We start from the raw sequence: 27,432 nt of genomic DNA, 5'->3' as shown, positions 1-27,432 counted from the left end.
CTTGAGATTTCTTAAAAACGATCAAAGATGAGCCAAAATTTTATTGTCATATTATTCGATTATTTTGTACTGTATAGTGTGAAGCAGCAATTTTTTTGGTGGAAAAACTATATTTGCATACAGCTTGATGTTATTAGTTATAGTTTACAGCTAGAAAGAATATTTTTTTATCTGCAAATGGGCAATATGCATGAATATAGCAATCATGCAATGTAATGGTTTATGACGCGAAAACGATAAAAATTACTTGTTTTTTTTTTTCATTTTTCTTTTGTTTATGATCAACCATGTTCACATGCAGTATAATTCTGCGAAAAAATGTATAAATTAGCTAAAACATCAAGACTTTTATAGGTCCAGTCAAAAATGGACAAACATTATATTTGTATAGTGGTAGCGAACAGAACAGCAGGGATATGTTACTGGTGATTCTCATTGTATGCTGTGTTATATGAATATATACTGTATATATGTCCAGGACTACATTTTCAGATGTGATGCTTCAAAAAAAATTTTGCCAGATAAAAAAAAAAGCAAAAATAATAGATCTGTTGGCTATTGTATGACTTGCCGTAAGTCTTTGTGTGGGCAATGTACCGCCGTAAATGAAAGATGATGCCTGAAATGCGAATCAACAAATGTTTAGAAGGTCAATTATGCCGTACTTTTTAGGAGGAGAAGGAAAATGTAGAATTGGAGCTGAATCTCAATAAAACGTTACTATGAAGTACAACCGGTATCAACCCAATGGCCTTCTTCAGGTACTGAAGAGAAGGAGCACTGACTGACCTAGTAGTCATTTTCTCTGCTTGTTGTTCTTGAGTTGTTGTTTATATGTGTGCACTTTAATAATAAATGATTGTAAAACGTCTATTATTATTGTTTTACTTAGTTTACTTTTGTTATTTCCTGTAGAAAAATATGAAAAATCAGAAAGAAAACATTCCAAAGCATTACTGTTGGATCTCACAATAATAATACATTAAAAAAAATATAATTATTAATAAATAACCACAAATGAAACTCTAAAAATAAACGAAAACAAGTCAGTAGTCAGAATGACTACATTCAGTAGTTCTAGTCGGGGTCACGAGTCCAGTAGTCCTAGTGCTAATAGGCACCCTGGATGGGAACAAATTATTTGGCTCCATTAACAGAATAGCTCGACAAACCTTTATATACATTCTCGGTGTGTAGAAAAGGCGGCGCGGGGTAATTGTGCCAGTAGTGAGGGGAAATAATGGCGGGAATGTCACTGACCGAGGAAAAGTCTCCATGTAGCGTCTGCACTCCGGAGATCATGTGACCCCTGACTCCTCCCCTCCTGTGACCTCATCACAGGTCCTGTGCGCACAGAGCAGCCATATATGTGGAGTGCGGCTCTGCGGGTGGAGGTAGGTGCTGGAGATTCCCAATTACTGGCGCATTAATAGTAACAAAAATTGCACAAGGGATATTGCAGCCAATTCCCACAAGAAGAATCCTGGAAACAGAATTAGAAATGATTCTTTCTCCGCAGTTTCTATAGGACTTAAAGGGAATCTGTCACCTATTTTTTCGTATATAAGATGCGGCCACCGCCATCAGGGGCTTATCTACAGCACTCTGTAATGCTGTAGATAAGCCCCAGATGTAACCTGAAAGAGAAGAAAAACAAGTTAGATTATACTCACCCAGGGGCGGTCCGGGTCCGGTCCAGTCCGATGGGTGTCGCGGTCTGTGTCCGGCGCACCCCCATCTTCTACTGATGATGTCCTCTTCTTTGCTTTCTGTCGCGGCGCAGGCACCGGACCTCTCTGACTTTTCCCGGCGCCTGCGCACTGCAGTACTATGCTCTGCCCTCAACAGGGCAGAGCAGTGCGCCAGAGCCGCGATGGGACGCAAAGAAGAGGACGTCATTGCTAGAAGATGGGAGGCGCCGGACCGCGACACCCATCGGACCCGGACCACCCCTGGGTGAGTATAATCTAACTAATTTTTCTTCTCTTTCTTCTCTTTCAGGTTACATCTGGGGCTTATCTACAGCATTACAGAATGCTGTAGATAAGCCCCTGATGGCGGTGGCCGCAGCTTATATGCAAAAAAATAGGTGACAGATTCCCTTTAATACATTTCTGATTCCAAAGAGTAATAGAAATACGGCAGAAAACAGAGGAAGAAAGTTCAGAGAAAAGCTTCATAGAAAGACATTGAAGTTACAGACGGCATTTAACCCTTTGGGAGAAAGTTATTCCAGCATTTTACTGAGTAAATCCCACCAGGACTGTAGCAGGTAAAGACCCCAATATCCACAGGTGTCCCTTCTAATTGGGGGAAACTATCACCTCTAATAATCCTCGGACAGTTCTGACAAACACGGAAAAGTGCCCCTTTATGGAGGTGACAGAAAGTCTGTTTAGTCTCTTTAGCTTCATAGTATCAGCTCTAATCCAATGGTGAGAGAGCGATTTTCCCTGAAGAGTCACAGATTGTGGGGTTGGTATAAAAAGTTATATTTGGGGGGGGTTTCTGAAGAAAGCTTGTATTGCTCTCATACTACAGTGCCATTTTCTTGGCCCCCACACAGTATAATGTTACCCCATTACCACCATCCTCCACACACATTATGAAAACACGAGGTGCTGCTACCTAAACCACTAGATAATAAATCCTCAATTATCCTCATTCTTGATGCAGCATGGTGCCTCTTTCTTTGCTCCTACACACAGCATAATTTTCTCACTTTAATGCCATCCCCCACACACAATGTGTAACTTTTTTTGTAACTTTTCTGTTTGGGTGTTTTTAATGTAATATACGGAAGCCTATGGAAAATGCTAAAAAAAAATCATATCCCTACCATATGAAAAAAAACACTGTACATGGAGACATTGGCCTCATATATCTCCTGTCATGATGTTCTTACAAACAAGCTTTTATAAAAGCCTCAAACTTCTGTGTGTGACTCAGACCTGAGATCCAACGTGATAGAAGATTATAGTGCGGGGAAGACGGGAAACCTTCATATAGACGGCCGGTGGGGATGGAGTCAGTGACGGACTCCGGCCAAATCTGTTTCTAGAGCCGTAGTAGAAGATGAAGATGTCGTCCTCATCATGAAGTAGTTATTTCTCCTGTCCCGTGTAATGAATATCTCCTGCAGTATTGCTAATGCCGATTCCAGTGTCGGTAAATGAGACGAGAATTAGCGTTATGGAAGATGAGTCTATGAGAAACGTATTCAGCTGCCGACTCCGAGGGAGAAACTGCTTGTTGTCTGTGGCCTAAATATATAGGTTTTATTAGTAGATGTCAGGGAAGAACGCAGTATGTTGTAAAATAATAAAAATACCATTGCAGCTTGGGTCCCCGCCAGTCTCTGCATTTCCTGGTCAGACCCAACGATCTTGTCATTCCTACAGCTAATCAGCTCCCGAAGCAGTGAGTAACATAGCCAGTGATTGGGAGCATGGAGGAGATGTCTAAGTCAGCAATTCAACTTGTGATCCAGTCCGTATATGACTAGAGAATACAACAGCTACACGTTCTATCTCCTCATATGTTTCCTTTATTATCTCCAGTAATTGTATTATTACACAGGATTGTTATAATGTTACATTGGCTCATCTTCTTCTCATTCAGGTCTCTACAATATCGGATCCTCTCAGTGAAGATCTTTTTCCGAATTGCGCATTTGTGAATATGGACAGAGACAAGATGGCGGAGAGGATATTACACCTCACCCTAGAGATCCTCTTCCGTCTCACTGGAGAGGTGAGAGATTCTGATGACGTCACATTACATCATTCTTATCTATGGGAATAACAGATGGACAGAACTGGAGAGGTGAGGACTCTGGAAATGTCTGTAGGGAGATTTATTAATGTGTCTCTCCATAACCAGGATTACACAGTAGTGAAGAAGACCTCTAGTGAGCGCTGTCAGGACCCTGTGTCTGAGGGATGGGGAAGACCTCTGAGCCCAATCACGGGGCCTCCACCTCACCCCCTGATACATGAGGACATCAATGACCAGAAGATCCTAGAACTCACCTACAAGATGATTGAGCTGCTGACTGGAGAGGTGACACTGCTGGGAATGCTGGGACATTATACAGTAACGCTATGAAGGGATTGGGGGGATGACGGTATCATTGTATGTGTCAGGTTCCTATAAGGTGTCAGGATGTCGCTGTCTATTTCTCCATGGAGGAGTGGGAGTATTTAGAAGGACACAAAGATCTGTACAAGGACGTCATGATGGAGGTTCCCCAGCCCCTCACATCACCAGGTAATAGACAGGACTAAATACACATGGCCTATAATTATCTGTATGTAAAGAATGAATTCAATCCCTGTTTGTGTTTCCTCCAGATCTATCCAGTAAGAGGACAACACCAGAGAGATGTCCCCATCCTCTTCTTCCACAGGACTGTAAACAAGAAGATCCCAATGTTCCTCAGGATCATCAGGTAGATGGAGAGAAGGTGTCTTGAGATCTCCCCTATGATGTGTAGACGGCTGTGAAGGTCTTGTGCTCAGTGTTGTTTTATCCACCAGTATTATATGTTTTATACTTGTGTAATGAGACCGGTGGAGATGGCAGGATTAGAGCTGATCATAGATGTGACTTCTCCATCTGTCTGTGACTTTTATAATTGTTTCAGGGTGAAGATCTGACCCATCTTAATACTACAGAGACATATGTGAGGGGTGATGAGTGGTGTAAAGAAGAGATTCCTACATATGACTACCCAGGTGAGTAGTAACCACTAAATGCAGAGAAGTCACAGATTCTCTTTTCAGTCACCAGCTGTGGCTGCTTTATCGGTGGTGTAGTCCGGCCGTATCACAATCATTTGATCACCATTTTTCCTCTAGACCACAACATTCTCCTCCACCAAAAACTGTTCAAATGACTTTGGGCATTGAAAATCCTTTTCTATAGGACTTACAAACTGGAAGATTCACCTACCTAAATTAGAAGACGCTGACCCTTGCCTGCCCAGATCTGTAAACTACAAAGCCAAATGACAGTGTACATAGAATGTGCTGACAAGTTAGAAAATCACTTGAAGAAAAGTATTATGATGGGTCTGTAAGAGAAAGCGGAGGGAAATGATGCTGTTGGCTTCCTAGAACCCTGATATCTTATTGGATGAATCCACCTTCTCTCCCTTCTGTGCTGCTGAATGTCTCATATGGTCCCTACAAGACCAGGTCCAGTCTTTCTGACCAAACTTAACTTTTATGATCGACAACATTAAATGTGCAGTGAGGGTCAAGTGTGAATTTTTGTAGGATATCATGACCGTTTCCTTTCATGCTGACTTTCCCGTTTCTTTTAAAATTGACTATGTTCAAACAAGATTTCGATAAACTATACAAAAAATGTTACACCCAAGCCATGATATGTCTCTAATTTGTGCATGGTTGATGGCTGAAATATACAGTGTGTATGGAAAGTATTCAGATCCCTTTACATTTTTTACTCTTTGTTTCATTGCAGCTATTTGGTAAATTCAAAAAAGTTATTTTTTTTTCTCATTAATGTACACTTTGCACCCCATCTTGACTGAAAAAAAAAAGAAATGTAGAAATTTTTGCAATTTTTAAAAAAAGAGAAACTGAAATATCACATGGTCATAGAACAATATTTAGAATTGAGAGTCCTCAGTGGTTGATACCTTTTAATGGCTAACTGAAAAGATGGTAAAAAAAATTGCAAGCTTTCGAGACTACTCAGGTCTCTTCATCAGGCTAGACTAATACAACATCTGAAAAATGACATATTTATACACAAGACAGTATAGAAATAACACAACAGAAAAGACAAGCGATGTGAAGCAGAATTGTCATTACGGGAGAGGGTTAAACATAAACATTGGAGCAGTTCATAGATAAGGACCGCAAAAGTTTTATTGCCCTCCGATGGGGTCCAGCCCCGTGCCGTGATGACCTCAGATGGTCCGAAGAGCAAACTCCTCAATTGATGCAAAAAGACACAAATCAATGCGACACATTCATTCCTGCACTGAATGTGTCAAAAGCCTTCACAAATTTGCACTCCGAGACCCCTCTGTCTCTCCAAGACTTGAAGTCACCCTTCAGTACAAGTAATCCAATGTCCATCATGCCATGGCCAGGGATACAAAAATGTCCTGCCACAGGTAGATCCACTCCCTCCTCTCTCATTGTGTGACGATGAGAATCCATCCCCACTCCCAGTCCCCGCCCTGTCTCCCCCACATACAGACCCCCAGTTGGACATTAAGTACACCACATTAGATGTGATGCAGCCGAAAGTACCCGGGATCCCGCAGTCCCGATGCGAGTTGGGGATCTTTATCTTGTCCGTGGTCATTATAAACGGTCAGGTTTTACATTTTTTCTGGTTGCAAGGAAAGGTTCCTGCAGCTGTTGGAGAGGACAGGGAGCTTCTGACAACTATGCTTCCTAAATTTGGGGGCTGGCTAAATCACAGCAGTGGGGGGTCTGGAAATATGGATTGTAATCGGCTATCTTTTTGCAGTAAAGGTTGTAATTTCCGTGCAGCTCCCCTTAGCACCTCCAGATTTGGATTGTAGGTGACCACTAGTCACCCGGTTATTTTCTTCTTTAGCTTTGTAATGTAGCAGGTGATTCCTTGATATTCTTGTGGCTCTTTTAATTTGGTTTTCAATTGTTCTTGGATGGTAGCCCTGATTCAAAAAGGTCTTTCTGAGGCGACCAAGGTGTTTGTCTCTATCCATGGGGTTGGAACATATACGATTGTATCTGATGGCTTGGCTGTTGACAATAGAGTTTTTTGTGTGTTTTGGATGGAAACTGTCCCATTTAAGGTATGTTGGACGGTCGATTGGCTTCTGATACAGGGATGTCTCTATTTCATTGTTCTTTAGCTTAATGATGGTGTCTAAAAAGTTAATTTCAGTGCTGAAATAGTTGAGTGTTAAGTTGATGGTGGAATAAAATTGAATAAACTGTTCGTGGAATGTCTTTAGCTGTTGCTCAGACTCCATCCAGATGATTAAAATATCATCAATGAAGCGGTAGTAGGCCAGAGGCCTGATGGGACATGAGGACAAAAAGTCGCTTTCAAACTTGACCATGAAGAGATTTGCATACTGTGGAGCCATTTTACTTCCCATAGCTCTCCTGTAAATAGCTCTTATTGTCAAATTCAAAGTAATTGTGGGTGAGGATAAATTTTGTGAGTTTCACCACAGAATTCGCATCATTCCCGGTGTTTTCCATGAAGACTTTGCAGGCATTTAATCCATCCTGGTGTGGGATATTAGAGTACAAAGATTCCACATCCATATCTGCTGCTACCATTAATGGGTTTACTTGCTGCTAGTTATAACTACATATGGACCCCTGAGCTATATAGTGATAATTTTGCCTATGGTTATGTGTTAGTTTCTGCCTGTTTTATGGTTTCTGACTAATTAGCATCCATTATTTTGACATGTACATGTGTGTGAATTAATAAATCTATCTTTTGGTATATATTTTTCATACATTCCTTGCATCCTTGTATTTTATGAGGGTATAATTGTTTCTAGTTGCATACGGAATGTGACCCAGTTGTGAGGTTAAGGACTATAATTTTTACATAATTACCCTATATACAGTTGTACAATACTCTCTGGGCACATGACAGTGTTAAGAAGGGAAGGAGCACCATTTAGCTATTTGAATGCAGATCTTTCTGGAATATTTTGCAGACACAGTGTATTGGGGGCACTATTCATGGTCACATGGCAGCCCAAAAAATGTCCACAACAAACAGACTTGGCACTATCTACTCCATTTTCCAGATCCCAAGGTTTGCCTTGCTTATCACCTTTCAACTCATATACATAAATCTGGACTTACACAGAAACCCCTAGGCTTGAGCCACGGTGTTACCTGCTATTCTGTGGTGTGAGATGGGAAGAAGAATCAGGTAGCCGGGTCATAACCAGAAGGGCAGAGATAGTACAAAATCTGAAGACACTAGAGTAGTCCGTAAACTGGCCAGGATTGCAACAAGAAACAAATACACAAGCTGGGAGCTGAGCACACAGGACTGAACAAGAGGAGAACAAGGCTGTATCTAGCAGCTTCCAGACTTGATGGTACTAGAGGTCCCAGGAACCCTAATCTTATTGGCTGGACAGGGCCTGTGCCACCCAGAGCTTCTGGTTCCAATGACTCTTCCATCACCAGCCTCGCCTGCAGAATTAATAAGGTGGCCTCTGGTGACAGAAGCAGATGTTGCAGTAGCAGATCCTTGAGGAGATGGGACACATTATCTTCAGAATTCCTAATATGACAAAATGGCAGAAAACTAGAGCAGTAGATATTCCCATAAGGTGACTCCATTTTGGAAATTGTAGCCCACAGTGAATTAATTTATAGGAGTAGTGACAACTTTTACTCCACTGCCACTTTCCGAAAATTAACACACAGTGGATGTTGGAGAGAAAATAGGATATTTGCCATTTTATTACTGAACACATAGTGCCCAGATTGTGCTTCAGGAGAGACGTGTGCACCATAAATTAAGTGGCTTCTTCTCCCTGTAGTAACGCCAAATACATGGCTGCTAAATGTGTTTTGAGCAAACTGCAAGGCTCATAAGTGAGGGGAAGATTTGAATTTTGGGATAGCGGATATTGCTGGATGGGTTTGTGTAAGCCATGTTGCTTTTTAAGAGCCTTTGAACCACTAATAATGAACTGTCATTCTATTGTGAGTAATTTTTTTTACATAACTTGCTAATTTTACTGACCGTTTAAGTAGAAATTTTCAAAAATATAAAATTCAATGATATTTTACTAAAAAATAATGATTGGTTTTATTCTTGGCAGATGAATGTACCAGGAGAAGAGAGGGACAGCTGACATCTTCAATTTTTAAATCAGATGATCTTGAGATTCCGCAGGATACAATTGAAATGAATGCCATTACTCCAGATATACCATCTTCCCTTCACAGCGAAGATCTGTCATCTGATCCTTTGAAACAGGTCCTGTCTACTGATTCATTACCGACTACTAAGGAAAATCAAAGTCACAAAATAAACCTTAAAAAACAAATTGCCCCAAAAGCAAGAAAGTCATTTTCATATTCAGAATATGGAAATAGTTTTCCCCTCGAAAACTGTTTACTAAAACATCAAAAAAATCACACAGCACAGAATAGATTTTCTTGTTCCAAGTGTGGGAAATGTTTTAACCATAAATCAGATTTTGTTAAGCACCAGAGAACTCACACAGGGGAGAAGCCTTTCGCATGTTCACAATGTGGGAAATGTTTTAACCAGAAATGCAATCTTGTTGTACATCAAAGATTTCACGCAGGGAAGAAGCCTTTTTCATGTTCAGAATGTGGGAAATGTTTTAATCAGAAATCAGATTTTGTTAAGCACCAGAGAATTCACACAGGGGAGAAGCCTTTTTCCTGTTCAGAATGTGGAAAATGTTTCAACCGGAAAGCAAATCTAAATATCCACCAAAGAACCCACACAGGGGAGAAACCTTTTTTCTGTTCAGAATGTGGGAAATATTTTACAAATGAATCAAATTTTGTTAAGCACCAGAGAACTCACACAGGGGAGAAACCTTTTTCCTGTTCAGAATGTGGAAAATGTTTTAACCGGAAAGCGAATCTTAATACCCACCAGAGGAGTCACACAGGGAAGAAGCCTTTTTTCTGTTCAGAATGTGAGAAATGTTTTAACCAGAAATCAGCTTTGATTATGCACCAGAGAATTCACACAGGGGAGAAGCCTTTTTCCTGTTCAGAATGTGGTAAAGGTTTTAACCGGAAATCGAATCTTAATAGACACCAGCGAACCCACACAGGAGAGAAGCCTTTTCATGTGCTTAATGTGGGAAATGTTTTATCCATAAATTAACTGTTAATAAACATCAGGGATGTCACACAGGGACAAAGACTTTTTAATGTTCACAATTTTGAAAACGTTTAACTGAAAATTGTATCTTCTTAAAGGGGTTGTCCACTACTACACAACCTCTTGTCATTCCTCATGTTTGGCCTGGTCAAAATAAAAGCACTCATACTCACCTTCTGTTAGTGTTGCGGATCGCACTAAATATAAAATATAAGGAAGTGCGATCGCAACTCGGGGTCCACCGTGCAGAGATGGAAAACTGCTGCTCAGTAATGGCGGAGAACTAACTGAACACTGGTGGGTTAACCACTGATCCGGTGTGTACAGGGTCAAACTGTTACCTCACAGAGCCAAAGAAACGCTGGAGCCTGTTTACATCAAAGGACCCGGCAAAGGGAGCGCTGCTGAACGGTCACAGGACTCTGTCCCAGAAACAAGAGATAGAGTGCCTCTAGACCATCAGCGCTCGGCGCTGTGACTGCGGTGCCAGCAAGGGATACGATTTCAGACAAAGCGTGCAAGTGTGCACAGTGCCACTCAGGCGGATGCCACTAATCGTCCAGGGTTGGGCCAGATAAGCACACAGGTTGCGCACGGCGCTGCACAGGCTGTGACAGTCACTAGCCGCGGTACGATAGTGATCTGCAGTGGGTGACACCATCGGACGCTAGTGTGTGCAGAGTACTAGGAGCACAGTGGTGTGAGCATAGCCACCCATGGGCATTGACTCTAACTCTGAATCCCTAACACAAACATAACCAGAGGGAGGGAGTCTTAAGGAGTCGGTCACCAGATATATGCATCCATCATCATACACACAGATAACCATTGGAGTCTATACTAGCGCATGGCCGAACGGCCATGTGAACCTTTTATAGCAGCGTCCTTCCGGGACCTTCCTGATGGTCCAATCGGAACAGGCACGGGACCTGAGTGGACCCTCTGGGCAGTGGCACCCACCCACCTAGGGCGAGCTGACCTAGTGAGGAACCACCCCCTATACAGGGAGCGTCAGGGGTAAGACCAAGGGGGTGAGCCAGCACGACTGATGGGACCAGACGGCCGGCTCGGGGAGACACTAGTGAGTGTCTGGCAGCAGGATGAGCAGGATGCAAAACATAAAGCAAGGTCACTGGGTTTCTTCAATAAACGTGGTTTCAAGCTTTAATCAGGTGCAAGGCATAAACAGTGAAACACAGTAAAGTGCGTGCAAGGGCACGCCAAATGTTCAAGGCATAACATGTGCTAGAAAACATACCAGGGTCCAAGGCAGGGTACGTGCTAGGAGACACAACAGGGTTTCAAGGAAGGATGCGTGCTAGGAGACACACCAGGGTCCAAGACAGGGTGCGTGCTAGGAGACACGTCAGGGTCCAAGACAGGGTGCGTGCTACGAGACACACCAGGGTCCATGACAGGGTGCGTGCTAGGAGACACGCCAGGGTCCAAGACAGGGTGCGTGCTAGGAGACACGCCAGGGTCCAAGACAGGTTGCGTGCTAGGAGACACGTTGTGGCTAGGGCGGCATGGCTGAGGCACAGACAGTAGGCTAAGAAGGCCAGGCGCGTGCAAAGGACAAGCGAAGAAACAAGGCAAGGTACAGAGCAAGGAACGGAACGTAGGCAGTAGCACAGAACCGGGTACAAGAGAAGAGAAGTGGAGCGTATGCTAGAGCCCAGAGCCGTGTACAGAGACATAGAGCTAGCAGCGGAGCGTAGGCCGAAGCCCAGAGCCGGGTCAAGGCAGAGCCTTGAGACTAGCCTGGAAATGTACAAAAGAGCACCATAGGTCAGAGAGCAGAGATGGTGCATGTGCCAGGAGGCACAACAGAGCACCAGGCAGAAAACAGGGCTAGCAGTGGAGCATAGGCCGAAGCCTAGAGCCGGGTCAAGGAAGAACCTTGAGACTACAACCAAAAAAGAAAAAAGGGTGAAAAAGCACATATCTCAATTTCAAGCCTAAAAAATTTCATGCACTCCATTGTCTAGAAGATGGGTCAATTCTAATTGAAATTTGGAAGTTGGCAAAGAATCTAAACGCCGATAGCATGTTTGATTATGGAGTTGTCTATATGCCTCATACTTCATACATACATGTTGGGAAGCACGCCGATTTGTTGACGGACTGCCTTCACTCATATTTAAATTCTGTGCCCTCCACATCTTTACCACATCACATAGATGCGCCCCATACATGTGTCTGGCTCGTGGTGTTGTGGGCGGGACGCATTGCCGTGGTGATGTTGGGTGATGACGTACGTCCTCCCCTTCACCATGCACGGCGTGCCTGCTCGCTCCCCCACGGGGCGGGACAACATACTGGGAAGCGCGCCGATTGGCTGACGGACCCCTTTCACTCATATTTAAACTCTGTGCCATCTACATTTTAACTACGCCTCCTGACGAAACCGAGGACGGTGAAATGCGCGTCGGGGCTTCAGCGCGTCCCGTGGATATCCCTGCACACATTTGGGATCATGGCACAAGGTATTTCATCCTATTCAACTTAGCTTGGCTAGTGCCATTATATTATATATTGTAATTTCGATATGCGGCCATAATCTGAGCCTATATGCACAGACTCTCTGGTGTTCTTGGCATAAATGTAACACACGGGCATATATTATTTCAACATGCGGATAACCAGACCGTCTGTGTTGCTTATTGATGCTATATTGGTACTGCACCACTGGGGATTGCAGTTGATATATATTTGGGACATTACTTTGGGCCCCATTTTCTCATACATTGAGCATGCTTAGATAACACTGCTCATTGAAATCAACTGCTTATGCACCATTTGATCCTGGCTTTTTGCCTGATACATCGGACTTAACTTTTATAGACCTAGTGTTGCCATTAATCATGCTTAGAATTTGAATGTTTGCTATAGATTACCTTATTTTGTGCAGGATATAGTCCTGAGACGCTTCTTCTGTCTGGCATTATATTTGTCATTCTTTTTTATGCCATTTAATTTTAGTTGCTATATTTCATCTACCTCATCCTAAACACTTTGTATGTCATTATAATATATGTGCAATAAAATTTATATTATTGTATTAAATCGTTTCTATGATGGTGATTTCTTTTCCATTTATTAAACATTCGATTATTATCTATGTTACATACAGCCTTATTTTTTAGGCTTGAAAATGAGATGTGTACTTTTTCGGCCTTTTTTTTTTTTGGTTATAGCGTGAGGCCTGAGAGGTATATCCGTCTGGCCACGGAACTGTTTTAGGTTGAGAACCTTGAGACTAGCCTGAAAATGTGCTTGAGAAGCACCATAGGTCAAAGAGCAGAGGAATGGTGCGTGTGCCAGGATGCACAACAGAGCACCATAGGTAAGAGAGGCAGAATGATGCGTGTGCCAGGAGGCACAACAGAGCACCCCAGGTCAGAGAGCAGAGGAATGGTGCGTGTGTCAGGAGGCACAACAGAGCACCATAGGTAAGAGAGAAGGAATGGTGCATGTGCCAGGAGGCACAACAGAGCACTCTAGGTCAGAACAAGGAAGACCAGGCAGAAACAGGGAAGCAGAAGCAGTACAAGGAAAGCATAGCATAGACAAAACATGGCAAAGCAGGCAAAGGCAGAGAACACAGGAAGGACTACAAGTCCAAGCATGACAGAGACAAAACATGGCACAAAGGACAACACAAGACATGGCACAGGACAAGAGGCAGAGTACAAGCACAAGGTGAGTGCAGGAACGCACGACAGCGCAAAGTGCAGGGGCACAGAATACGGGGAGCGACCGAGCAGACCAAGCAGCCATGCAGGGAAGCAACACGATACTCAGGCCCCGACCATAGGAAGGGGCGGTCTGATATAGCACCATAGCACCTGCACTTCCGGGTCAGATCCTCAAGGATCATAGAGTGGATCACATGGGCGAGTACTCCAAGACCATAGGAAAGGTCACATGATCAGGGTCTCCAGGACCACAGAGACAAACACAGCAGGCAGAGCAGAGACAGGCACGCACACAGCAACGGCGTGCAACCATGAGGTACGCGTGCGCATACACACTGCTCCAGGAGTCACGCAGCACAGCAGTCATGAGGTGCGCAGGCACACTGCTCCAGGAATCTTGCAGCATAGCAGACATGAGGTGCGCGTGCACACTGCTCTGGGAATCTTGCAGCATAGCAGACATGATTTCTTTGCCTGTGTGGATTGGATGGGTTGGTACTGTCATCTGATGAGAATTTCATGTCGGTACTGTCATCTGATGAGAATTTCATGTCAACAGCACCTTTAGATAGTTAAGTCCAGAACATATTTGGACAGTGACACAAGTTTTGGCATTTTATCTGTTTACCAAACCTTATTCAAGAAAAAATAATATCAATCTGGTCTTAAAGTACAGACTCTACAGGCTCTCACCTTTAACCCCTTTACCCCCAAGGGTGGTTTGCACGTTAATGACCGGACCAATTTTTACAGTTCTGACCACTGTCCCTTTATGAGGTAATAACTCTTCCATGAATCCTGGTGATTCTGACATTGTTTTTCTCGTGACATATTGTACTTCATGTTAGTCGTAAAATTTCATTCATTTTTTTTAGGGACCACATCACATTTGAAGTCCCTTTGAGGGGTCTATATGATAGAAAATACCCAAAAGTGAAACCATTCTAAAAACTGCATCCCTGACGGTACTCAAAACCACATTCAAGAAGTTTATTAACCCTTTAGGTGCTTCAGAGAAATTTTTTGAATGTTTAAAAAAATGAACATTTAACTTTTTTTCACAAAAAATTACTTCAGGTCTAATTTTTTTTTTATTTTACCAAGGGTAACAGGAGAAATTGGACTACAGAAGTTATTGTGCAATTTGTCCTGAGTACGCTGATACCTGATATGTGGGGGGAACCACTGTTTGGGCGCATGGCAGAGCTCGGAAGGGAATGAGCGCTGCTTGACTTTTTCAACGCAGAATTGGCTTGACGCCTTATCACATTTGGAGAGCCCCTGATGTACCTAAACAGTGGAAACCCCCCACAAATGACACCATTTTGGAAACTAGACCCCCCAAGGAAATTGTCTAGATGTGTGGCGAGAACTTTGAACCCTCATGGGCTTCACATAAGTTTATAATGTACAGCCCCCAATTTTTATTTTCTCAAGGGAAACAGGACCCCAAAAGTTATTGTGTAATTTGTCCTGAGTACGCTGATACCTGATATGTGGGGGTAAACCACTGTTTGGGTGCGTGGCAGAGCTTGGAAGGGAATGAGCGTCGTGTTTCAGCGCAGAATTGGCTTGAAGCCATATCGCATTTGGAGAGCCCCTGATGTGCCTAAATAGTGGAAACTCCCCCCAAAATGACCCCATTTTGGAAACTAGACCCCCAAGGAACTTATCTAGATGTGTAGTGAGAACTTTGAACCCTCATGGGCTTCACATACGGTAAGTTTATAACGTACAGCCGTAAAATTAAAAAATAATATTTTTTCCACAAAAATGATCTTTTCATCCCCAATTTTTATTTTCCCAAGGGAAACAAGACCCCAAAAGATATTGTGCAATTTGTCCTGAGTACGCTAATACACCATATGTGGGGGTAAACCATTGTTTGGGTGCATGGCAAAGCTTGGAAGGGAAGGAGCACCGTTTGACGCAAAATTGGCTGGAATTGAGATCGGGCGCCATGTCGCATTTGGAGAGCCCCTGTTGTACCTGAACAGTGGAAACCCCCCAGAAGTGACACCATTTTGGAAACTAGACCCATTAAGGAACTTATCTAGATGTGTGGTGAGCACTTTGAACCCCCAAATGCTTCACAGAAGTTTATAACGCCCGGGCGTGAAAATAAAAAATCATTTTTTTCCACAAAAATGAACTTTTCGCCCCCATTTTTTATTTTTCCAAGAGTAACAGGAGAAATTGGACCCCAAAAGTTGTTTTGCAATTTGTCCTGAGTAGGCTGATACCCTATATGTGGGGGTAAACCACTGTTTGGGCGCATGGCAGAGCTTGGAAGGGAAGGAGCACCATTTGACTTTTTCAACGCAGAATTGACTGGAATTGAGATCAGATGCCATGTTGCATTTGGAGAGCCCCTGATGTGCCCAAACAGTGGAAACCCCCCAATTGTAACTCCAACCCGAACCCCAACACACCCCTAACCCTAATCTCAGCCCTAACCCTAGCCCTAACCCTAATGGAAGTAAATACATTTTTTTATTTTATTATTTTTCCCTAACTAAGGGGGTGATAACGGGGGGTTTGATTTACTATTTATGGCGGTTTTTCTGTTTGGCAGTTGTCACACGCTAAAAGACGCTTTTTATTGCAAAAAATAGTATTTGCATCACCACATATTGAGAGCTATAATTTTTCCATATTTTGACCCACCGAGTCATTTGAGGTCTTATGTTTGCAGGACGAGTTGGAGTTTTTATTGTTACCATTTTTGGGCACGTGACATTTTGTGATCGCTTTTTAATCTGATTTTTGGGACGCAGAATGAACAAAAAACAGCAATTCATGAATTTCTTTTGGGGTGCGTTTACACCGTTCCGCGTGCGGTAAAATTGATAAAGCGGTTTTATTCTTCGGGTCAGTACGATGACAGGGATACCTCATTTATATTTTTTTTATGTTTTGGCTCTTTAATAGAATAAAAGCTATTTTCTATAAAAAAAAATTTTGCATCGCTTTATTCTGCGAGCTATAAATTTTTATTTTTCGCTGATGACGCTGTGTGGTGGCTCGTTTTTTGCGGGACAAGATGACGTTTTCAGAGGTACCATGTTCATTTATATCCGTGTTTTTGATCACGTGTTATTGCACTTTTTGTTCGGCGGTAAAGGGGTTAACTAGTGGGACAGTTTTATAGGGCGGGTCATTATGGACGTGGTGATACTAAATATGTGTACTTTTATTGTTTTTTTTATTTACAAAAAAAAAATTTATTTAGGAATTTTTTTTTAATTATTTTTTTTTCATCATTGTTTTTTTTGTTATTTTTTTGACTTTTTTACCTTGTCCACGGGGGGGGGGGGACATTACTATATAAAGTCAGATCGCTGATCTGACACTTTGCACAGCACTGTGTCAGATCAGCGATCTGACAGGCACTGAAGATGGCTTCTCAGCAGGCACTGAGAAGCCACCTCCCTGCAGGACCCGGAAGGGAGGAGGCCCTCAGAACAACATGAGCTCATTGCGTTGTTCCCTGAGTCTTAACCCCTTACCTACAATTGACGTAATATTCCGTCCATGTGACCATGGACCTAATTACCATGGACGGAATATCACGTCACCATGATCAGCGGCGCCCACGTGGTGAGCGCCGCTGATCGCGGCAGGGTGTCAGCTAATTATCATAGCTGACACCCGGCACAATGTCTCAGGGGCAGTCACGGACCGCACCCGACACGTTAACCCCTTGTACACCGCGATCAAACGCGATCGCGGTGTACCGGGGGTTAAAGGGAAGCATCGGCAGGGAGGGGGCTCCCTCCGTGCTTCCCTGAGCCCCCCACAGCAGCGCAATGTGCAGCGCTGCTGCGGGGGGCTCCTTTCCTCCAGGCCCCCGAATCCAAGATGGCGACGGGGGCCTTCGGGGGCCTGAGGCTTCCTCAGTGCCTGCAAAGCGCAGGCATGAGGAAGTCTGCAGCAGTGCCTGTGACAGATCGCTGATCTGTCACAGTGATCTGTGGTGTGACAGATCAGCGATCTGTCACAGGACAGTGATGTCCCACCTGGGACAAAGTAATAAAGTAAAAAAAAAAAAAAAAAAAAAAGTGTTAAAAATAATTTAAAAAAAATCGCTAAATAAATTAGTAAAAAAAAAAAAAAATATTCCCCAATAAATCAATTTTTTCAAAATCAAAAAAACCAAAAACAATAAAAGTACACATATTTGGTATCGCCGCGTCCGTAATGACCTGCCCTATAAAAATGTCCCATTAGTTAACCCCTTTAGCGAACCCCTTAAAAAATAAAAATAAAAAACGAAGCAAAAAATAATGATTTATTATCATACCACCGAACAAAAAGTGCAATAACGCGCGATCAAAAAGACACATATAAATATCCATGGTACCACTGAAAACGTCATCTTGTCCCACAAAAAACGAGCCACCATACAGCATCATCCGCAAAAAAATAAAAAAGTTATAGCTCGCAGAATAAAGCGATACAAAAATAATTATTTTTTATATAAAATAGTTTTCATTGCATAAAACCAACAAAACATAAAAAAATGACTTAAATGAGGTATCGCTGTAACCGTACTGACCCGAAGAATAAAACTGCTTTATCAATTTTACCGCACGCGGAACGGTGTAAACGCACCCCCCCAAAAGAAATTCATGAAATGCTGGTTTTTGTTCATTCTGCGTCCCAAAAATCGGAATAAAAAGCGATCAAAAAATGTCACGTGCCCGAAAATGGTACCAATAAAAACGTCAACTCGTCCCGCAAAAAATAAGACCTCACATGACTCGGTGGGTCAAAATACGGAAAAATTATAGCTCTCAATATGTGGTGATGCAAAAACTACTTTTACAATAAAAAGCGTCTTTTAGCGTGTGACAGCCGCCAAACATAAAAACCGCCATAAATAGTAAATCAAACCCCCCGTTATCACCCCCTTAGTTAGGGAAAAGTAATAAAACTAAAAGAAAATGTATTTATTTCCATTTTCCCGCTAGGGTTAGGGTTAGGGTAGGGTTAGGGTTAGGGTTAGGGCTAGGGTTAGGGCTAGGGCTAGGGTTAGGGCTAGGGCTCAGATTAGGGTTAGGGGTGTGTTGAGGTTAGGGTTGGAGTTATAATTGGGGGGTTTCCACTGTTTGGGCACATCAGGTGCTCTCCAAAGGCAACATGGCGTCTGATCTCAATTCCAGCCAATTCTGCGTTGAAAAAGTCAAATGGTGCTCCTTCCCTTCCAAGCTCTGCCATGCGCCCAAACAGTGTTTTACCCCCACATGTAGGGTATCAGCCTACTCAGGACAAATTACAAAACAACTTTTGGGGTCCAATTTCTCCTGTTACCCTTAGGAAAATAAAAAATTGGGGGCAAAAATATAATTTTGCGGAAAAAAATGTTTTTTTTATTTTCACGCCCAGGCGTTATAAACTTCTGTGAAGCACTTGGGGGTTCAAAGTGCTCTCCACACATCTAGATAAGCTCCGTGGGGGGTCTAGTTTCCAAAATGGGGTCACTTGTGGGGAGTTTCAATAGTTTAGGTACATCAGGGGCTCTCCAAACGCACATGACACCCGCAGACCAATCCATCAAAGTCTGCATTCCAAAACGTCACTACTTCCCTTCCGAGCCCCGACGTGTGCCCATACAGTAGTTTTCTCCCACATATGAGGTATCAGCGTACTCAGGACAAATTGGACAACAACTTTTGGGGTCCAATTTCTCCTGTTACCCTTGGGAAAATAAAAAAATTAGGGACTAAAAGATGATGTTTGTTGAAAAAATATGATATTTTTATTTTCACGCCCGGTCGTTATAAACTTCTGTGAAGCACTGGGGGGTTCAAAGTGCTCACCACACATCTAGATAAGTTCATTAGGGGGTCTAGTTTCCAAAATGGGGTCACTTGTGGGGAGTTTCCACTGTTTAGGTACATCAGGGGCTCTCCAAAAGCAACATGACACCCGCAGACCATGCCATCAAAGTCTGCATTCCAAAACGTCACTACTTCCCTTCCGAGCCCTGATGTGTGCCCATACAGTAGTTTTCTCCCACATATGAGGTATCAGCGTACTCAGGACAAATTGGACAACAACTTTTGGGGTCCAATTTCTCCTGTTACCCTTGGGAAAATAAAAAAATTGGGGACTAATTGATCATGTTTGTGGAAAAAATACGATTTTTTTATTTTCATGCCTGGGCATTATAAACTTCTGTGAAGCCCTTGGGGGTTCAAAGTGCTCACCACACATCTAGATAAGTTCCTCAGGGGGTCTAGTTTCCAAAATGGGATCATTTGTGGGGGGTTTTCACTGTTTAGGTACATTAGGGGCTCTCCAAAGGCAACATGACACCCACAGACCATTCCATCAAAGTCTGCATTCCAAAACGTCACTACTTCCCTTCCGAGCCCTGACGTGTGTGCATACAGTAGTTTTCTCCCACATATAGGGTGTCAGCGTACTCAGGACAAATTGGACAACAACTTTTGGGGTCCAGTTTCTCCTGTTACCCTTGGGAAAATAAAAAAATGGGGACTAAAAGATGATGTTTGTGGAAAAAATACGATTTTTTTATTTTCACGCCCGGACGTTATAAACTTCAGTGAAGCACTGGGGGGTTCAAAGTGCTCACCACACATCTAGATAAGTTCCTTGGGGGGTCTAGTTTCCAAAATGGTGTCATTTGTGGGGGGTTTCTACTGTTTTGGTACATCAGGGGCTTTCCTAACGCGACATGGTGTCCGATCTCAATTCCAGCCAAAAACGTCAAATGGCGCTGCTTCCCTTCCGAGCTCTGCCATGCGCCCAAATAGTGGTTTACCCCCACATGTGGGGTATCAGCATACTCAGGATAAATTGCACAATATCTTTTAGGGTCCTGTTACTTTTGGAAAAATAAGAATTGAGGGTGAAAAGATCATTTTTGTGGAAAAAATATGATTTTTTAATTGTACTGCTGTACGTTATAAACTTCAGTGAAGCACTGGGGGGTTCAAAGTGCTCACCACACATCTAGATAAGTTCCTTGGGGGGTCTAGTTTCCAAAATGGTGTCATTTGTGGGGGGTTTCTACTGTTTTGGTACATCAGGGGCTTTCCTAACGCGACATGTTGTCCGATCTCAATTCCAGCCAAAAACGTCAAATGGCGCTGCTTCCCTTCCGAGCTCTGCCATGCGCCCAAATAGTGGTTTACCCCCACATGTGGGGTATCAGCATACTCAGGATAAATTGAACAATATCTTTTAGGGTCCTGTTACTTTTGGAAAAATAAGAATTGAGGGTGAAAAGATCATTTTTGTGGAAAAAATATGATTTTTTAATTGTACTGCTGTACGTTATAAACTTCAGTGAAGCACTGGGGGGTTCAAAGTGCTCACCACACATCTAGATAAGTTCCTTGGGGGGTCTAGTTTCCAAAATGGTGTCATTTGTGGGGGGTTTCTAGTGTTTTGGTACATCAGGGGTTTTCCAATCGCGACATGGTGTCCGATCTCAATTCTAGCCAAAAACGTCAAATGGCGCTGCTTCCCTTCCGAGCTCTGCTATGCGCCCAAATAGTCATTTACACCCACATATGGGGTATCAGCGTACTCAGGACAAATTGCACAATAACTTTTAGGGTCCTGTTACCCTTAGAAAAATAAAAATTGGGGGTGAAAAGATCATTTTTGTGGAAAAAATATGATTTTTTAATTGTACCGCTGTACGTTATAAACTTCTGTGAAGCCCTTGTGGGTTCAAAGTTCTCACCACATATCTAGATAAGTTCCTTGGGGGGGTCTAGTTTCCAAAATGGGGTCACTTGGGGGGTTTCTACTGTTTAGGTACATCAGGGGCTCTCCAAACGCGGCATGGCGTCCGATCTGAATTCCAGCCAATTTTGCATTGAAAAAGTCAAACGGCGCTCCTTCCCTACTGAGGTCTGCCATGCGCCAAAACAGTGGTTCCCCCCCACATATCAGGTATCAGCGTACTCAGGACAAATTGCACAATAACTTTTGCAGTCCAATTTCTCCTGTTACCCTTGGTAAAATAAAGAAAATTGAACCTGAAGTATTTTTTTGTGAAAAAAAGTTAAATGTTCATTTTTTTTTTAATATTCAAAAAATTCCTGTGACGCACCTAAAGGGTTAATAAACTTCTTGAATGTGGTTTTAAGCACCTTAAGGGGTGCATTTTTTAGAATGGTGTCACTTTTGGGTATTTTCTATCATATAGACCCCTCAAAGTGGCTTCAAATGTGAAGTGGTCCCTAAAAATAAAATGGTGTTGCAAAAATGAGAAATCGCTGGTCAATTTTTAACCCTTATAACTTCCTAACAAAAAAAAATTTTGGTTCCAAAATTGTGCTCATGTAAAGTAAACATGTGGGAAATGTTATGTATTAAGTTTTTTGTGTGCCGTATCGCTGTGATTTAGAATCATAGAATCGTAGAGTTGGAAGGGACCTCCTGGGCCATCTGGTCCAACCCCCTGCTCAAAGCAGGATTCGCTAAATCATCCCAGTTAGATGTCTGTCCAGCCTCTGTTTGAAGACTTCCATGGAAGGAGAACTCACCACTTCTCGTGGCAGCCTGTTCCACTCATTGATCACTCTAACTGTCAAAAAGTTTTTTCTAATATCTAATCTGTGTCTCCTCCCATTCAGCTTCATCCCATTGCTTCTAGTCTTTCCTTGTGCAAATGAGAATAAAGTTGATCCTTCTACAATGTGACAGCCCTTTAGATATTTGTAGACAGCTATTAAGTCTCCTCTCAGTCTTCTCTTTTGCAAACTAAACATTCCCAAATCCTGCAACCTTTCCTCATAAGACAGGGTTTGCAGACCGGTCACCATTCTGGTCGCTCTTTTCTGAACTTGCTCCAGTTTGTTGATGTCTTTTTTAAAATGTGGTGCCCAAAATTGGACACAATATTCCAGATGAGGTCTGACCAAAGAGGAGTAGAGGGAAATAATTACTTCACGTGATCTAGACTGTATGCTTCTGTTAATACATCCTTGAATTGCATTTGCCTTTTTTGCTGCTGCATCACACTGTTGACTCATATTCAGTCTGTGATCTATTAGTATACCCAAGTCTTTTTCACATGTGCTGTCACTTAGCCCTATTCCTCCCATTCTATATATGCTTTTTTCATTTTTATTGCCCAGATGTAGTACTTTGCATTTCTCCCTGTTAAAAACCATTCTGTTAGTTGCTGCCCACTTCTCCAGTTTATTTAAATCTTTTTGAATCCTCTCTCTCTCTTCTCTAGTATTAGCTATCCCTCCTAGCTTTGTGTCATCAGCAAATTTAATCAGTTTACCCTCAATTCCTTCATCTAAATCGTTGATAAAGATGTTGAACAATACAGGGCCCAGGACAGAGCCCTGTGGTACCCCACTTGAGACATTCTTCCAACTGGATGTGCAGCCATTTACGACCACTCTTTGGGTCCGATCACTAAGCCAGTTATGAATCCACCTAACAGTTGCCTTGTCCATTCCATACTTAGTCATTTTTTCAATAAGGATTGTATGAGAGACTTTGTCAAATGCTTTGCTGAAGTCAAGATATACTATATCTACAGCATTTCCTTGATCCACCCAATCAGTAATACCGTCATAGAAGGAAATTAAATTAGTCTGACATGACTTATTAGTTACAAACCCATGCTGACTCTGTTTAATCACTTCATTCTTATCCAGGTATTGACATACATGTTGTTTAATAATTTGTTCAAAGATCTTTCCTGGTATAGAAGTCAGACTCACCGGCCTATAGTTGCCTGGGTCCACCTTCTTCCCCTTTTTGAAGATAGGAACAACATTTGCTCTTCTCCAGTCTTCTGGCACATCTCCTGTTCTCCAAGAATTTTCAAAGATTATGGAGAGTGGTTCAAAAATTTCTTCTGCTATCTCCTTCAGTACTCTGGGGTGTAATTCATCTGGACCTGGAGACTTGAATTCATTTAGGTTAGCTAAGTGTTTCCTCACTATCTTTCTGTTTATAGATATCCTGGATTCTTCTATTCCCTTAATAGGACAGTGAATAACAGTTGATGTTACATTTCCTTTCTGAGAGAAAACAGATGCAAAATAGGAATTTAAAAGTTCAGCCTTCTCAACATCCTGTCTTACCATTTCATCATTTTCATCCTGTAAAAATCCTATAGCATCTTTGACTTTTCTTTTACTTTTGACATATCCCCAAAATCCTTTATTATTGCTTTTGACATCTCTTGCAAGCCTCAATTCATTTTCAGCTGTAGCTAATCTGATTTGTGCCCTGCAGGTTCTGCAGACAGCATTATATTCTTCTTTAGATATGCCTCCCTCTTTCCATTTTATAAACATTTTTTTCTTCCTTTTTAGCATGTGCTTAAGTTCTGTGTTCATCCATCCTGGTTTCCTTAAATGCTTCCTATTCTTCCCTCTTTTCGGAATTGTTAACAACTGTGCTTTGAGAATTTCATTTTTCAAGATTTCCCATCCTTCCTGGACATTTTTGTCTTTAAGGATATCCAGCCATTGGATCCCTCCAATTCTCTTTCTGAATCCCTTAAAATCTGCCTTTCTGAAATCTAACCTTGACGTCTGAGTCTTCACAGGTCTTCCGCCTCTAGTTATCCAAAATTCTAAAATAGCATGGTCGCTACCTCCTAGGGTCCCAGCCACTTTTACCTCCTCAACCATTTCCTCCCTGTTTATAAGGATTAGATCCAAGGTAGCAGTTCCCCTTGTTTTCTCCTTTACCTTTTGGAAGATAAAGTTGTCAGCAAGAGAGGATAAGAATTTCCTTGACCTGTTAGTTTTGCCTGAGAGAGATTCCCAACAAATGTCTGGATAGTTGAAATCTCCCATGACAACTATGTCATATTTTTTGGAGAACTTGGCCATTTGATGCATAAAGAGTTCATCCATATCTTCAGCTTGCACAGGCGGCCTGTAGTAAATGCCTACAATGGTGTCCTTTCCATTGTTCTGTCCTTGTATTCTTACCCAAACAGTTTCCACAGAACTCCCAGTCTCTGAAGCTTCAATCTCTGTGCAAATATACGCATTTCTAACATACAATGCGACACCCCCTCCTCGTTTATCAAGTCTGTTTCTTGCAAATAAGTTGTATCCTTCTAGTCTTGTATTCCAATCATGTGTATTGTCCCACCAAGTTTCAGTGATTCCAATGACATCATATTTCTTTTCCTGTGTTAGTAGTTCCAATTCTCCTTGTTTGTTGCCCATGCTTTGTGCATTAGTATAGAAACATTTTAGTTTGTGATTGGTTTCTCTTTCTCCAATATTTGTATTAATTAGATTCTTTCGTCTTTGTTCTTCCTTTCCACTTCTAATAGCAGAGTTCTCAATAGCATTTGTCAGGTGTATGGCTTTTTCTGGTCTTTTGCTTCCCTTCCCATGTTGTTCTAGTTTAAAGCTCTCCTTACAAGTGTAGCAAGGCGACTTCCAAATACCTGCTTTCCAGTCTTCGTAAGGTGCACCCCATCTCTAGCAAGTAGTCCATCGTATAAGTAGTTCACTCCGTGATCCAGAAATCCAAATCGTTGCTGACGGCACCATCGACGTAGCCAGTTGTTCACCTGCAGAATCTTATTCCACCTCCTTGTTCCATGGCCATCCACTGGGAGGATGGAAGAGAAGACCACCTGCGCTCCCAGTTCTTTCACTTTCTTGCCTAAGTCTTCAAAGTCTCTGCAGATGGTTTCCAGGTCGTTTCTTGCGGTGTCATTTGTCCCCACATGTAGTAGCAGGAATGGGTAGTCATCTGTAGGTCTGAAGAGTCCTGATATCCTGTCAGACACATCTTTAATTTTTGCACCTGGAAGACAGCACATTTCTCTTGAAGTTATATCCGGTCTGCAGATAGCGGCCTCTGTTCCTCTCAACAGGGAATCCCCCATGACCACCACTCTCCGTTTCTTCTTCACAACATTTTTCTTTCTCCATCCAGGAGGACTCTGAAGGCGTACAAGGTTGCTGTTTGTTGGCAAAGTCTTATCCTGATGTATTTCTTCATCGTTTTCCTGCGTGAGAGCCTGGTACTGGTTTCTGAGCAGTATGGGTGCTGACTGCCTCCTGATCCTCCTGCTTCTCTGGGTCACATGTCTCCATTCCTCTGTTTCTTCAGGTGCACTTCGAATTTCTTCTCTTTCTGTAACATGAAGAGATAATTCTGCTCTGTCCAAGAACTCTTCACCTTCCTTAATGATCTTCAATGTAGCTAACCTCTCTTCGAGATTTTGCAACTTTTCCTCCAACAGGGTCACAAAGGCATAAAAATTCAAAGTTGGAAAATTGCGGAATTTTCAAAATTTTCGCCAAATTTCCATTTTTTTCACAAATAAACGCAAGTTATTTGAATGCAATTTTACCACTAACATGAAGTACAATATGTCACGAGAAAACAATGTCAGAATCACCGGGATCCATGGAAGCGTTCCAGAGTTATGACCTCATAAAGGGACAGTGGTCAGAATTGTAAAAATTGGCCCGGTAGTTAACGTGCAAACCACCCTTGGTAGTGAAGGGGTTAAGGAAGCGCACAGTGAGCCCCTCCCCAACGGAGCTGGACTTTTCTTTCTTGGACCGCAGCAATAGACCGGCACCGGCAAGTACCTACAGGTTCACACTGGAACGGTGCAACAGCAGGGTAGGTTACATGCCTGACAAGCTTTAATGAGTGTCCTACCCACTGCAACTTCATGTTATACTTCTTTCTGTCGTGCACGGCTTACGGACTTTGTATAGTGACGATGACGGCTGTGTTTGGTGGTTTTCTGTTTTGGATGCCATATTATATTACCATATTTTGATTTATAGTTTAATATACATTCTTGAATCTTGGCCTCCAATACAGTGGGGATCACCTCACACACAATTGTATGTATTCATTTTTCAATAGACTCCAACCTCTAATAGGCATCCTGGATGGGAACAAATTATTTGGCTCCATTAACAGAATAGCTCGACAAACCTTTATATACATTCTCGGTGTGTAGAAAAGGCGGCGTGGGGTAATTGTGCCAGTAGTGAGGGGAAATAATGGCGGGAAGGTCACTGAGAATTTTCCATGTAGCGTCTGCACTCCGGATATCATGTGACCCCTGACTCCTCCCCTCCTGTGACCTCATCACAGGTCCTGTGCGCACAGAGCAGCCATATATGTGGAGTGCGGCTCTGCGGGTGGAGGTAGGTGCTGGAGGGATATCAAGGGATATCGCAGCCAATTCCCACAAGAAGAATCCTGGAAACAGAATTAGAAATGATTCTTTCTCCGCAGTTTCTATAGGACTTAAAGGGAATCTGTCACCTATTTTTTCGTATATAAGATGCGGCCACCGCCATCAGGGGCTTATCTACAGCACTCTGTAATGCTGTAGATAAGCCCCAGATGTAACCTGAAAGAGAAGAAAAACAAGTTAGATTATACTCACCCGGGGCGGTCCGGGTCTGGTCCAGTCCAATGGGTGTCGCGGTCCGGGTCCGGCGCCCCCCATCTTCTAGTGATGACGTCCTCTTCTTTGCTTCCTGTCGCGGCTCCTGTGCAGCGCCAGACCTCTCTGACTTTTCCCGGCGCCTGCGCACTGCAGTACTGTGCTCTGCCCTCAACAGGGCAGAGAAGTGCGCCAGAACCGCGATGGGAAGCAAAGAACATCATCACTAGAAGATGGGAGGCGCCGGACCGCGACACCCATCGTACCCAGACCGCCCCTGGGTGAGTATAATCTATCTCATTTTTCTTCTCTTTCAGGTTACATCTGGGGCTTATCTACAGCATTACAGAATGCTGTAGATAAGCCCCTGACCGCAGCTTATATGCAAAAAAATAGGTGACAGATTCCCTTTTAATACATTCCTGATTCCGGACAGGAATAGAAATTCGA

General features: G+C 42.7%; 2 protein-coding genes across 2 annotated transcripts in view; both read left to right on the top strand.

Annotated features, from left to right (window-relative positions):
• Positions 1-10,054, top strand: part of LOC141047075 (uncharacterized) — a 94,297-nt gene extending 84,243 nt beyond the window's left edge. The window contains exons 2-7 of the mRNA XM_073542017.1: positions 3,622-3,753; positions 3,883-4,062; positions 4,146-4,269; positions 4,353-4,450; positions 4,646-4,736; positions 8,837-10,054. Of these exons, the coding sequence (XP_073398118.1) occupies positions 3,622-3,753; positions 3,883-4,062; positions 4,146-4,269; positions 4,353-4,450; positions 4,646-4,736; positions 8,837-9,885 (1,674 nt within the window). The 3' untranslated portion in view covers positions 9,886-10,054. The remainder of the gene's footprint in view (positions 1-3,621; positions 3,754-3,882; positions 4,063-4,145; positions 4,270-4,352; positions 4,451-4,645; positions 4,737-8,836) is intronic.
• LOC141047065 (uncharacterized) overlaps positions 1-27,432 on the top strand; it is a 570,550-nt gene that overhangs the window by 145,396 nt on the left and 397,722 nt on the right. The gene's annotated exons all lie outside the window — the stretch shown is intronic.

The sequence above is a fragment of the Dendrobates tinctorius genome, unplaced genomic scaffold, assembly GCF_039654945.1.
Source record: "Dendrobates tinctorius isolate UK_male_01 unplaced genomic scaffold, ASM3965494v1 ptg000126l, whole genome shotgun sequence".
Classification (NCBI taxonomy): Eukaryota; Metazoa; Chordata; class Amphibia; order Anura; family Dendrobatidae; genus Dendrobates; species Dendrobates tinctorius.
Note: the sequence above shows the minus strand (reverse complement) of the source record. Positions and strands in the feature narration are given on the sequence as shown.